This window comes from Natrix helvetica (genome assembly GCF_964273705.1).
Source record: "Natrix helvetica genome assembly, chromosome: 1".
Taxonomy (NCBI): Eukaryota; Metazoa; Chordata; class Lepidosauria; order Squamata; family Natricidae; genus Natrix; species Natrix helvetica.
The window spans coordinates 95,676,921-95,691,642 of record NC_138548.1 but is presented as its reverse complement, the minus strand read 5'-3'; the positions used below and the strand labels follow the sequence as shown (position 1 = coordinate 95,691,642).

General features: G+C 37.5%; 1 protein-coding gene across 6 annotated transcripts in view; it reads left to right on the top strand.

The window, feature by feature from the left end:
- The window catches only part of BDNF (brain derived neurotrophic factor), a 95,338-nt gene extending 88,182 nt beyond the window's left edge, over positions 1-7,156 (top strand). For all 6 annotated transcript variants that reach the window (XM_081932972.1, XM_081932973.1, XM_081932974.1 and 3 more), the window contains exon 2: positions 5,655-7,156. In XM_081932972.1, coding sequence (XP_081789098.1) covers positions 5,655-6,416 — 762 coding nt within the window. In that variant the 3' untranslated portion in view covers positions 6,417-7,156. The remainder of the gene's footprint in view (positions 1-5,654) is intronic.
- Positions 7,157-14,722: the final 7,566 nt, after the last annotated feature.

Below are 14,722 nucleotides of genomic sequence, written 5' to 3'. Positions count from 1 at the left end.
CTGGTTGATGAGATGTTTGATGTTATGCATGGGTTAGATCCAGTGGTGGGTTTCAAATTATTTTAGAACCTCCTCTGTGGGTGTGGCCTGCTTTGTGGGAGGGGCTTGCTGGCCATGTGACTGGGTGGGAGTGGCTTGCCAGCCATGTGTCTGGGTGGGCATGGCCAACTTGTAAAATGTGGTGAAACTCACTTAACAATGCTCTTGCTTAACAACCAAAATGTTGGTTCAGAAACTCTGGCATTTGAAGCATGCAAGTCTTAAAGCTGTCAACTTACAAGACCCTTGCACCCCTAACCCTTTAGAAAAAAACCCCAGGGGTGTTCAAACTTGACAGCTTTAAGACTTGTGGACTTCAACTCCCAGAATTCCTCCTCTCGCTCTTCATCTTGATGATGTGCAGACGGGCGGAGGGAGGGAGCTGGAACCGGTTCTAAACGGCACTGTAGATTTGTGGAATCTCTTCTATAGAAGAAGTTAGAACTGGCAGAAACCACCCCTAGTTAGATCAGTACTTTCTTGTGAAAGAGTTCACTGAGATGCTAGGCAGAGTTCACAGAACATGTAAATAAACACAACTTGTGCCATGGTTACTTCCAATTTCAGAGCTGAAAACCACATGGAGATAGACCAAGGTGTCTATCAAGATAACAGGTCTTTAATAAGTCACTCCAAATCATTTGCTTACAATGGCAGACCATGTACATTTAATAAATAAATATGTATCAGGAATGGGGCCATGCTCACACAGATCTTTCACACAAACTATAATGACAACAGTTGGCAATTGTCCTTAACTAAAATTTGAAAAGCACCAACCATAAGAAAACCTACATCGAATCACCACATGGAATGTGCCAGGGTGGTGCTTCCAAGGTTCAGCCACCACACCCAATATATTTTTTAAATTTGTGTTTCCCCCAAATAACTCTCAACCTATCACCCAGACCAGCACTAGATGGGTGCAACGAATTCATCTATCATAACTGCTGTGTAGTAATTCCCTGGATTTATGCAGGTGCTCCATAAATGTTCTTGGTGAGTTCAAGAAAATGATTTTGGTGTGTGTGAGATGTGTTTTTCACAATGAGTACACTTGGGTATTTCTGCATAATTTATCTAATGATTATTGACTAGTTGACCTATCAACCACTAGTACATAGTAAAATGTTGAACTTTTTGTTCCACTTGCCTGTCAAATAGTGGTCATCTAGACCCTGCAGCCAAAATGCTGACATTGGAATAAGTATTTAAAAAAGCTAACATCTAAGAAATTACTTTACTGATTCTTGGGTCAAATTAGTGTACCTAAAGCTCTGCATATCCAAAAGGATAGGAGAAAAGGAAAAAATGACTATATGTTGACACCAGATCTATACTAAATGATATTCTAAATGGAGTGAAGAGAGGAAGCAAAATTTATGCCTTCCCCAAGAACGATAACCAGGAACAAGAATTCCCCACTGCACAGGCTATAGTAGTAGCTGAGTCCTTTTAATTAGTTACTTGCGGGATCGCATCCTCCCACATACATCCCTGCGGCCAATACGCTCACACAGGGAGGGACTTCTCCTGGTGCCATCCACTGGACAATGCCGGCGGGCGACACCGAGGAGTAGGGCCTTCTCTGTGATGGGCCCAACCCTCTGGAATGACCTCCCCCCCGACATTAGAACCACTTCTGACCTCCGCTCCTTCCGGCAAAAACTGAAGACCCACCTGTTCCGATTAGCAGGCCTGGCATAATTCAACTGTCCCTCCTGGCAAACGCACTATATCTGGTTATTTTAGGGGTTTTTTAATTCACTGTATTTGTTTTTAGGGGTTTGAACTTATTTTAATCTGCTTTGTACAGTTCTTTTAATGTCATTCTTACCTCCTCCATGTCAACTGTCAACTGTACATACTTAATTTTATTGTATCTGATATATTTTGTATGAACTGTACACCGCCCCGAGTCCCTTTCGGGAGAGGGGGCGGTCTAGAAGCATTAAATTAAATTAAAAAAATTAATTAATCACATGTATTAAACTGGGGATGGGGAAGCCAATTTTAGGGTTAACAATGAGCCAACTACTCTGAGGTAGCCAGGGCTTCATTCTGTTCATCATCTATAACAATATTGAAGAACAGGCATTGAACCCATAAATCAGATAGCTGATCTTCTAGGCCAGTGGTGTCAAACTCAAGGCCAGAGGGCTGATTTGGCCTGCGGGGTTCTTAAATCTGGCCTGTGGACCCACCCTGGAAACAGCAAAGGACCAGCGTGTGCCAGTGAAAACAGAGCTCAGGAGAAACACATGTGGCCCTCCCAAGCTCCATTTTGACTGGCAGAGCAATGCAGAGGCCTTGGCAGAGGCCCTGGATTCAAATGATGTTGAGCTGGCCACACACACACACACACACACACACAATGTTAAACACAACACTGATGTAGCCCTCAGTTCTAGTCCTACAGGAGCAGGTCGTCACTTTTCACCCTGTCTTCTCTTTAATGCACCATTGGTTGTCCAGATGGGAGATCTTCCATTTTTCCAGACCAAACATGCTTTCATGTTGGACTATGGTGGACTGGCTTCTGCTTACTTTGGTAGTATGCTATCTATGAGAACAAACCTCTGTTGGGAGGACAGGTCTTCAGAAAATATTAAATGGGGTATTTTTATCTACATACGTATACCCTTCTAGGCTGTGTAGCTGATCCCTGTGTGCTGTTGTTCATCAAAATAACAAAACAGTGGATATGGCAAGTATCAAAGTTTGTAAACCTTTTCCAGTTAGACTTTTATAAGATCTTTTGGGGAGAATTAATAGCTTCCGAGTGTTTTCTGTAATCAGATAAGAGTCTTTTAATGTTTATTCTGGATTTTATGTCCACCTTTCTTTGCTAAACTCATCAGAGGAAGAATTGGTTGCCACACAACCCCAAAACATAAGACAGCCATTCCCCGTGCTTAATGGTTGGCAAAATGTGATTTTCTTTAGTGCTTTGGCCTTGTTTCACCAGATGTATCCTATGGAGTTGGACAGTTTAATTTTTGTTTCATTTTTCCAAAATATTTTGATCCCAAATATTTCAGGTTTCCTGTGCTTTTCTTTTGCAAAATTTAGAGAATGGTTTTTGCGATGAGCTTTCCTTCTAACGACTCTCCCATGCACATCATTGTATAAACAGCAGTGTTATGTGGACCTATAGATACCTGCTCCAGTGCCAGGTAAAGTTTTCAGGCAATTGCTTGCAGTAATTTGTAGGTTCTGTTTTGCAAGTATATTTAGTTGGGAGTAATTCTACCAGTGATTTTTCTTGATTTACCAGCTGTTCCATAATCATGAAAAAAAAAAATCTAGAAAGAGGTTAGCTTTCTCAACAAAATCCACCTTGAAGTAAATGTTTTGGAATAGTCTTCATAGTTTATAGACTTGAAAATCATTTGGGGGCATTCAATGCATATATAGAGCTCTAAGAATATTTCTGAGCTGGAATTGTTCTGCAAGAAACAGTAGAGAAAAATTCCAAGATATTTTTAAATCTTGGACAGCTATAAAAATATTGGAAATTATTATTTCTGCCAAACCATTGTCTGAAAGAGTACCCAAACATCTGCATTTGTCATGTCCATTTACTTTGAATCTGTAATCAACTGTTCAGAAGTAGTAAGCATGCATTCCAATTAGTAGAAAGGAGTTGTGCTTAGCTTTGTATAGTATAAAAGTGCTATCAGATTATATTGACCCAGAATACCCTGGAACATGCAGCCTGACCAGAGGTATCTTAAGTTTGGTATATAACTACAGATTATTAGCCACTTCGAGTATTCTATAATTAGAATGGGAAAATTTAAACAAAGAATATTTTTTTAAAGTAACAAAAAAGCCCATTGTGTCACTGCACTGTAATTCCATGTACAACAAACAAGAAGATTCATTATGCTCAGTCTTGATTTGTTTCAGGTACAATTGGCTGAACAAGTCTAAATGGCCTAATCTGTAATGCAAATCATGGTTTATTCAGGCTGTGGTTTATTTACATGTTAAACTGAGTTCTACCTGGGCATACTGTATCTGCAGGGCTGTTTTCTCATCCAGTATAAACTGAGTTTATGTGAAACACCTAAGTGGAATATGTTAATAGTTTTTATGCCATGGGTTATGGGGGATGAAGACCCGTATGACAAAACTTTTTGCCCTCTAAAATTTGAAGAGATGCAAATTTAGTAGATTCCAAGAAATTACTAAAATTCAGAATTGATGAACAGAACGTTTGACTTACAATGACACTATCTACTTTCTTTTATTATTGGGTATTTGTGTAAAAGTGGTCATTATTTAAAAAAAAAGGTCCTGTCTGAAGTTAATGCTTGAAAATTTTCTAGAACCTGATTGACTTGCAGAATCTGTATGCAGCTAATTTCTTCAATGTTTTTGATTGTTTGCAGATCAGGTGTACTATAGATTATTGGGTCGTCTATTTATAATATATTTTTTCCATTTAAAATGACATAATATTGCTTTTATTTCCGCAGAATCAGTGCATATAATTTCAAACTCCAAACTGAGATTTTCCTGCAAAAGACAATAATTTTCTGGGTTTTTTCCAATTACTGCAAGCGTATCACAGATGCTTGGTAACCTTTCCAAACATACTGTTAACACTTGTCATACAAATAGAGAATAATTAATTATCATGCCTAAAGTGTGACATTTTCTCCACAAAGGCCTTGGGACTTCTAGGCAAACATTTTTAACTTGTTCCTAGCAGGATACTCCAATCAAGAGCATCTGCTGTAGACAGCTACTTAAATGACAGCATTTGATATATGATATAAAAAAAAACAAAACAGGGAAGCGCTGTTGTACAGTGATTAGAAGAGAGTAGTACTTGGGTGGATTTCAAACACTGCAAGAAGCCACAGTGCAATTTGTTTGGTTTTGGGTCCCTATCTTTGTGGTTTGTGAACTATACCTTATGTCTTAAGTATGTAGAGAGAATCCAAATAACTCGGATTTATTCAACAACACACCACTGTTAAACAAATCATAGGGCAATCTAGTTTCTAAATCAGTTACCATAGTTCTATTATCTGTACCGATCCAGAGTTCCCAACCTCTGTGACCAAATATTAATTCCTGAAAGTTTCTGAGCATCCTCCATGCTAATGTCCTATGGCAGGGGTGGGGAACTGTGGCTCTTTTGCGACTTGTGGACTTCAACTCCCAGAATTCCTGAGGCAGCTATGTTGGTTCTGGAATTCTGGGAGTTGAAGTCCACAAGTCGCAAAAGAGCCACAGTTCCCCACCCCTGTCCTATGGGAACCAGATCCTGTATAAAACTTCAGGTTGTGTTATCCATGTTCCAATAGTGGATGGATTTATTATGTATCCTGCCCAACGTGATGCCCTCCTAATATGTTTGATTGTCCCTCAGAGAAATTTTGCCAATGAGCATTCTGTGCTGAGTTGGAATTCTGGGAGGTGCAATCCCAATCCATCTTGAAGGTATCATATCATAGAGAGATGAATAAATGTCTAGCTTTTTCCAACTATTGTGAAAAATAAAAAACTTATCTGTGTAGCTTATGCTTTTTTTAAAAAAAAGAAAAGAAAAATGTATTTGTTTTCAATTTCTTTTCCATTTCTTTTCTTCTCTTGAACAGTTCCACCAAGTGAAAAGAGTGATGACCATCCTTTTCCTTACTATGGTTATTTCATACTTGAGTTGCATGAAAGCTGCCCCCATGAAGGAAGTTAGTATCAGAGGACAAGGCAGCTTGGCTTATCCTGGTCTTCGGACACAGGAAAATCTGGCGGCCCTCAGTGGGCCCAATGATGCCACCAGAGGATTAACATCTTTGGCAGACACTTTTGAACATGTCATTGAGGAGCTCCTGGACGAGCAGCAGGTCATTCAACCCAGCAAAGAAAATAAGGATGCAGACTTGTACTCATCACGGGTGATGCTAAGCAGTCAAGTGCCTTTGGAGCCTCCTCTGCTTTTCCTGCTCGAGGAGTATAAAAACTACTTGGATGCCGCGAACATGTCCATGAGGGTCCGGCGCCATTCTGACCCTGCTCGCCGTGGGGAGCTGAGTGTGTGTGACAGTACTAGTGAGTGGGTGACAGCAGCTGAAAAAAAGACTGCAGTAGACATGTCTGGAGCAACAGTTACAGTCCTGGAAAAAGTCCCAGTGCCCAAAGGCCAACTGAAGCAATATTTTTATGAGACCAAGTGCAGCACGAAGGGTTATGCAAAAGAAGGCTGTAGGGGCATAGACAAGAGGTACTGGAATTCCCAGTGCCGAACTACTCAGTCTTACGTCCGCGCTCTCACCATGGATAACAAAAAGAGAGTTGGATGGCGCTTTATAAGAATAGACACTTCCTGTGTTTGTACACTGACCATAAAAAGGGGAAGATAGTGGATTCATGTTGGATAGATTATATTGAGACAAAAATTATCTATTTGTATATATACATAACAGGGTAAATTATTCAGTAAGAAAGAAAATAATTTTATGGACTGCATGTATAAAGGAAGTTTATACAGTACCGTGGTTCCACAATCTATTTATTGAACATGTCCATGACCTAAAAGGGAACAAAAGGAGAAAAAAAATCCATTTGTGCACAACTTTGAAAACAAACAAAATTGCATTACATTCCTCTACCATTGTGATTTGTTGCCGTTGCCAAGAATTGAAAACTTTAAAAAAAATTAAAAAAATAAAATTGCATGCTGCTTCAATTGTGAATTGATGATAAACTGTCCTCTTTTCGAGAAAAAAAAATTGAACCAAAACATTCCGTTTACATTTTAGACAGTAAGTATCTTTATTCCTGTTAGTATTATATCTGTTAACTGCTTTTAAATTCTGGTAGCGTTGGAATTAAAATAATGTCAAGGTGCTGTTGTCATAGTTTTCCTGTTGACCTTTTTTTAAGTTTAAAATTCCCACATGCTTTTAAAAGAGGAAAGACCCTTCTCCCTGCCATTGACATATATGTGTTCTGGAGAAACAAATTTGGAATTTTTTGGGGTTTTTTTGTATGTTGTGAAGGTGTTTGCAATATCAAATCAGACTACTGAAAAAATAAATAAAGAAGAGGCAACTAAAAAAAGTCAATGTTGATCTTCTGCCCAGTGCTCTTTTCTAGTCTTCACTACAAGCTATCCTTCCATTTTGGTTACAGACCATGGGGATTCCTTGAATTTTGCTTGTAACAGCCTTTTCCATCCTTCAGCTAAGTGGAGACTACATCTCCCAGAATCCCCACTTAAAGCTGCATTCCCAGCACATCTAGAGGTCACCAGGTTGACAAGTGCTGGCTTCTAAGACATTGTTTTCATGTCCTATGGGGCCTATGGGGTCTTGGGATAAGAAGCAAAAGCATCATAGTTTTTCTCTCCCAAGGTGTTGAGAACTAACAGTATATTTCAATCAAACATGGAAGAACCACACATACATTGATATGCGTCCATTATTCTTGATGCTAGATGGTAGCAAGCTTTAATAGGTGCCTCTATTGATGGGGATGAGAATCATATCCCCATAGGAAAGTCACTGGCCATGCAGCCAGAGTTGTATTGGGATAACTAATTTATTGTGATTGGAACACCGGTATTGTTAAAGGACATTAGTAAATCCCAACAACGAAAAATAAACTGAACATCTGATCATATTTGTGCAAAAATGGCTAAGATGCCATTATTATTGTAATTAAGCACTATACAGCACTTACTGAGGGTTTATAGCTCATTGGCTTCTGTTCACAATGGCAGGTGTAGTAATCTCAACTGAATAGCACCCATGGAACTCAGTGACGGAGATCCATGAGATATTATACACATAGTACAGCCTGATCTTAAAATAAAAGTAATGTCTAGAATATTTTCATTTTCAAGTATCAGTTTTCTGTGCTATGAAACCATTCAGGCTGGAAGGAGTGGCTCTGGAATCAGAAAGACAGAGCCTTCTACCTCAAAACCTAACTACCTGTTGCTTTTAAATATGGCTATATGCATCTATGTCTTTCTAAAGGGTAGCACAAAATAGCCTTAACTCCTACAGGGAGCATTGATTTAAAATCCCTAAACGATGGGATACAGACCTGGCATCGGTTGTATGCACTTTAATTATAGTTGATTTCAGTGGGATGCACATGCAAGGAGCTGACCACAGAATTAAAGCCTTAGGCCATGAATAATGATAAACAAATCCAACACAACCCAGAACACAAATAGTCCATTAGTCTAATATATATATAAGTATTCTTATTCTTGCAAGAAGTTTGAAGAATCCCCCCTCCTAATAGCCTGTCTCATATGATCCATGTATTAGAATGCACACAATGTCATTTAGTATCTAGCATTATTTCACAGCAACAAGGCATACTTTCCAAGATGATTTGTTTTGCCACAAATAAATCCTTGTTATGAGAACCATATAAATAGGTGAAGGAAGCTTGGACTGTACCACTTCAGACTGCAGGTAGAATACCTCCCCACATCCAAACAACCTGCTTAGAAAATCAACAAGAAGGCTAAGCAAAAGCCCTACTCTTTGACTAAGTTGTTTCCTGTGAGAATAAGATAGAGAAGCCTAATTCGCAGTCTTTAATACAGTTTTAGGCATAGATTGTGGGGGGAGGGGTTAGTCTTTGGGTGAATGAGGCTAGCGATACTAAGATAACATTTTATTTCTTGAGCAAAACCTGCATTTTTTTAAAGATTAAAATTTCAGAATATATCTTAACACAGCAGTAATTCAGGTAGCAGCTACTGTAATTCCAACTATTTTATTTAATCGTGGAAACTAGTAAATCCCATATCATTAACATGCAAGTGTAGAGTTACCAAAAAGAAAATGTGGACCCTGAGAAAATCTAAGTATATATTTTTTAAAAAATTTTTTTAAAAAACTAAAATAGCAAAGCTTTTTGCTGGCTTCTAATATTTGAAAAATAGAATTAAACTGTACATGCTCAGACATGAGTTTAGTATTAAAGTAAACCAATGCTATTGATCCAACACACTAAGAAGTAGATACCGTTTCATTATTCAACAATGTCTGCCTAAAGTCAGGCAATCAAATGGTTGTTAAACCAAATTGGAAATAACATTATCCTTTGTAAGGGAAGATGGAGTTGGAGCTGGATCACATTTTCCAGCCTATGACCATCCCTTTCTTTAACCTGTTCCTTTAGACCTATGATAATACCATATTATTAGGAAATGGAAAAGCATCTCTGTTATAACAACTCCTATTACATAAATAAAAAGATTGTATAAAACCATTCCATGTAAGAAGGTGTTTTTGTTCACACAACAGAGAGTAGAAATAGAAAGGAAGCCTTCTAATTTCTGAGATAGTTCCATAGCCTGATTTTCTTAGTCTAGCTGAAATGTTCTTTCTGTGTGCTAATGTTACCTAATCCTCTTAACTACAGTACACAGATTCAAATAATCATGTTCACAAAAAAATGTATTTCCCTCCAACTCTGCCATATGATTAATTAGGGATTTCTAAAGTAAACCACCCAAATTCCCTTCAGTGACGAGCAATAACTGTGGTCTGCAGTCTGAAAGAGTTAAACATAATCAAAACCACATATCAGATATGCTCCGTTAGTGTGACCTGTGAGGGGGGAGTCTAGAACATATTTATTTTATTTATTTATTAAATTTATATGCTACCCATCTTGCTATCCACAGTGATTGGGGATAGGCATAATCTTACTCTGAATTAAAAGTGTTCAATTTTTTAACAGTGAAAAGAAATGAATTGACCAAGATGCAATTAGAAATAGCTAGAATTAGTCTGCATTAAAGAAATATCTCTTTAATAAGAAGACGATGATTCTATCCCTCTGTTGATAATAATGAACTATTATCTCCCCAATAGTTATGAAATAATAATAGGAACAGTAGCAGCAACTTTTTCTCAGTATAAGATGCCTCTCAAGACATTGGAGAATAGACAACGAGGCCCGTAATGATATAGGTTTATAAATCTTTCACATTTAACTCTAACTTCCTCACGTTGCTGTAGGGTTCCCATTTTATCCAACAAGAAGTATGCGGATGAGGCTTGAAGACCACAGAATGGGAACTTAATATGATGGCGCAGTTCATATAACTACTAGTAGTAAACATAGACTAATAGCTGCATTTGGAACTGTGCAAATAGTCACAGATCTTTATTAGAATACAGAAACATCAAAGAATTTGCTATGTAACAAATTGGCATTTCATGAATTAAATTTCCTAAACATTGCAATTATTTTTAAACTCTTCCTCCCCGCCCAACCCCATCACTATTTTTTAACACCCATGGTTATGCTAGACCAGACCTACTATTGCAAAATACACTACAACAGGCTTGGCAGTTTTAGTGGAACTGAGATTTCAAAAATGTCAGTCAGTTGACGTTTTGCTGTGTTTTGTCTGTGGCGGAAATATTTCATTGTCATTGGCCCTATTGTTTTATTTTGAAAAAAAAATGGAAATGTAAGTTAATGTTTGTGGCCTTGTTCTCTCTTATTCTCCATGTATAACAGATATTTATTGTATATTTATATAATTTTATGGGGCTTTTTTGGAAAAAAATGAATCTGGCATTAAATCTTACAAGATCTGCATCAAATTGTAAATATAATTAAGCTATATTTAAATGTACCGATTAACATATAATATATGTTTAAATATAGATGTTTATGTTTTTAAATATCATATATATATATATATGTATATATACACATACGCATATACATACATATATATGTAGACAAAAATACCCTTGGCTTTTTGGGACCATGTGACTTTTCTCTAATTGTAAACCAAACATGAGTTTTACAAAGAATATGTGTGTTCTTTTTTCCCGAAACAAAATCTACTTTTATTTTAACAATAAAATCTTCTTGGTAAGGCAGCTAGGCGGCTGTTTCATATTTGGACAAATTGGCAAATGGGGAGGGTATTTCAAGAGGTTGAAAGGAAAGGAAAGAAAAAATAATAATTCCCCGAATTAGGCCTTTTTATTTAGCTGAAAACAATAAAGACGAAGCAACTTTGAATTGGGGCCCAGTAGCTTTTATTCACTTTTAAAATAATGGCTAAACATACATTTATAATTTTCAAATCAAATAATTGAAATGCAGCACAAATGAATTTTACGCGGATGCCGTAGTTCCATGTGTGCAGCACGCATGCAATGTTCTGAACATACACATGCTACTTTGTACAATTAAGGGTGGTTCTAACTGCATATGTAAATCCATTCTTTATTGCACAAAGCAGTGCTTATACGTTAAGCAAAAGGAACAATAATTAGCAAACAGATCAGAAACTTGTTTCATCGGAATGGTGCATTACAGAAAAATACATAGATTTCTTCTGAAGCTCTTATCATTTCATCAAAGAGATGAAAGTTTCTCCTACATCTGAAACTGTCTATAAAAAAGTAATATGATTGAAACAATGACATGGACCTAGATTTGGGCTATATCCCCACTAGCATTTACTGTATTTTCATGGTATCACTTCATCATCTTTAAAATTATATAAAGTCTGTCCTCCTTCGTGTTAGTTGAGCAATACAAAAGGAAGCTATGACAATTGACCCATTGAATCCATGGGAGTTAAATCATTATTGTGTGCCACATTTATTTTAGAGAGGTTATTCCATGAAAGTGTTTCTCAGCCTTGACAACCGTAAGATATTTGGAGTTCAGCTCCCAGAATTCCCCAGCCAACAGGTCTTGATCAAGCCCAGTAGTTCCAAATTTCCCTCCGCCAGATGTGAGGCTGCTGATTTACACAGAAGTAAATTTGCCAGCCAACAGTCTGAAGTGGTACAATCTTGAAGATTTAAAGTATGCGTAATTTGGCTCTGCAGTCTAATGTTTTCTTTTTTTAAAAAAAAATAGGACGGGAGGTACCGTACATAAATGATAGGCTGTACTCAAATAGTAATACAATGTATGCTTCACTAAGAAGTACTGGATAAAAAATGAAAATATTAAATCAATTTATTATTCAGTCATTACTGTTACTGTGTAAAAAAAAAAACATGACTGTATGAGGACATCCTCTTAGTGGATTCCACTATAACTGACATACTTTTAAACAAATTTGCCTTTCCTACAACTGCCAAGCCTTTGTATACTTATGAATACCATTTTCTTATAGCCATCTTGATGATAACATACTGAAGCTAAATTTTAGGAAATCCAAAAACAAAACTTTTCCCACCGATATAAATACCAGTGAATTCTTCAACAGTTTCAAGAAATTGTAGTTCTTTCTATTAAAGGTGAATTATTTACTTAAAAAGACATGCTGAGGGGATTCAGTTTTTTTAAAGAAAACAACATGTGTGCGGAACTCAATATTTAAAAAGATGGCACTCTCACGCTCAACCCTTTTATCCAGACTCATATAAGACAGCTTATTTTCCTTCTAATTTAGTTGATTTAAAGTCCTCCACATTATTAAATAAAACCTTTCAGATGCTTAACAAAACACATCTCCAAAGTGTACAATTAATTTTGTCCAGGCAATTAAACTATATGTGTACTTTGTCAATTTAATTGAGACCGAGTGTACACAGCACATCATCTAAAGCTACAAGGGCTGGCAGAAAGGGGGGGGGGGAGCTTGCATCTGAGTCACCCTGCAGTGGCCCCCTTCTATTCTATGGCAGAACAGTTCTTCATCAGTGTGGCATCAATACTACTTCAGCAATAATGCTTAAATACGTTGCTGGAGTTGAATAGACATTTCAATTTCCTAGAATTTTCTCCAGCTTGTACACTGGGGAAAATTATATAGCAATTCCCAGCAATTTCAATACTGAAATGAGCTCCAGGGTGCCGGGGATTAGGTAGCTAGTACATACTAACAAACAGTTCAGAGTAGCACTCATATACTTAACACCAATTAGAACCAGAAATAGTGGTTTCCACTTCAGCTCTGTAGCACGCCATGCAGTTTCATTCCCTGAGGAAGCAAAGCATATCATTCTATATTATATAAGGCCAGATATGTCCTACTTTTGTGAGAAATCATGTTATCATTTGCTTTCTCATGATTAATATGTGAGTGCTATATATAGATGCTTGGGCAAGGCTGGCTTTACCATTAGACTGAATGTGGCAGTCACTTTAGATTGCACATACCGAAGGGGAGATGCAGTGTTGACAAATTGGAGGCAGAGCAGATTGTGCTCTAAGGTACCTCCAGTCCTGCATCCAGTAAATTAGACTTTTGCCTTCAGGTGGGATGAAAGTTATTTTTTCATCAGAATTAAAATCAAACTTGATGTATGAATTGACCTGCATTTTGCTCCCAGGCAACAAAATGTCTTACTCCCACCCTGTGCTTGGAAGCTTCTTGCCTGATGGACATGTGTAGGTAGATTTGTATTTTGAGGAAGAAGCTCTCAAGAAGATAAAATTGTACTACTGACGGAGAAGGTGAAGCATGTGTGTCTATGCCTGTGATGGCAAACCTATGGCATGCGTGTCACGGGTGGCATACAGAGCCCTCTCTGCGGGCACACAGGTTGTCACCAGGTCAACGCCACCACGCATGCGGGCATGCCTCCCGCTGGCCAGTTGGCTTTTGAGTCATTGTTGTGCATGCATGGGAGGCAGAGCAGGGCATTCTGGGGGTGTCGCACATGCATTGCATTATGGGTATGCATGTGCGCTTTCAGCACTCTGTGCCGAAAAGATTAGCCATCACTGATCTATGCCATTGTATCCTCCAACTACATTTAAAGAAGCGTTTTACTAGCCCAACATATTTAAAATTAAAACTATGAGATACCTAAAACCCACATCACTGTCTTCCATTGGGTCCTTCATGAGCTGTTTACAGATCACATAAGAAAACTAAGTAATGTACTTGAGGAAATTAAATTTGAAATATGATCAGACAATAACATTTTCATTAAGGGCACAAGTTGAACTCTGTTAGATTACTGAAGAAACGAATGTCCCGTAACTAATTTGGGTTCTACAGTTGATCAACCCTTACAATTAGATTCTTTTTATTGCATTCAAATGGAATTTGTCTGCCAATAACTTTAGTCAACTATTCTGTGTTCTGCAATGTGCAACACTGAAAAGTAACATTTTAACTTTCTTTAGTGTGTCACCCTTTTTGATAAAGGGAGTCCTCTGGTTATGCTTCTCACACTTCTCTGATTCAGTTCTAGTTTGTCTGAGTTCTTCTTCAGATGTGGATCCTAGAATTAAATATACAGTAATAGATGAGATGGAATCTGATTAATGCAGTACACAGTGAAACTATTATTTAATATAGTTAATATTATTTAATATTTAATATATAATTTACAGTGTAGCATTCAGAGTTGAAAAATGGGGACAGCAATATCCAGACAATATCAATACATTTAAATTGAACATATGCAACTTTTTGTTTCATTAAGTAAACATAGCAGCTTTAATCTTACTAAAGTTGCTTTGCTCTGTTACACTGTAGGCAACCTATTATTTTTAAAGGGACGTGGTCCTACTCAGGCTTCATAAAAAAGTAGATCATACATTTCTACATTCCCACAAACAAAAGTTCTCTCTTGTCACTTTCAAGCTTCCTAGATTGACTGGAAAATTCAACTCACAAGCACTAGCTTTCCATGAACAAAATCTCTAATCATGGAGAAGATTCTTAAGCTGGCCTCATATACTTATGTTAAATGAC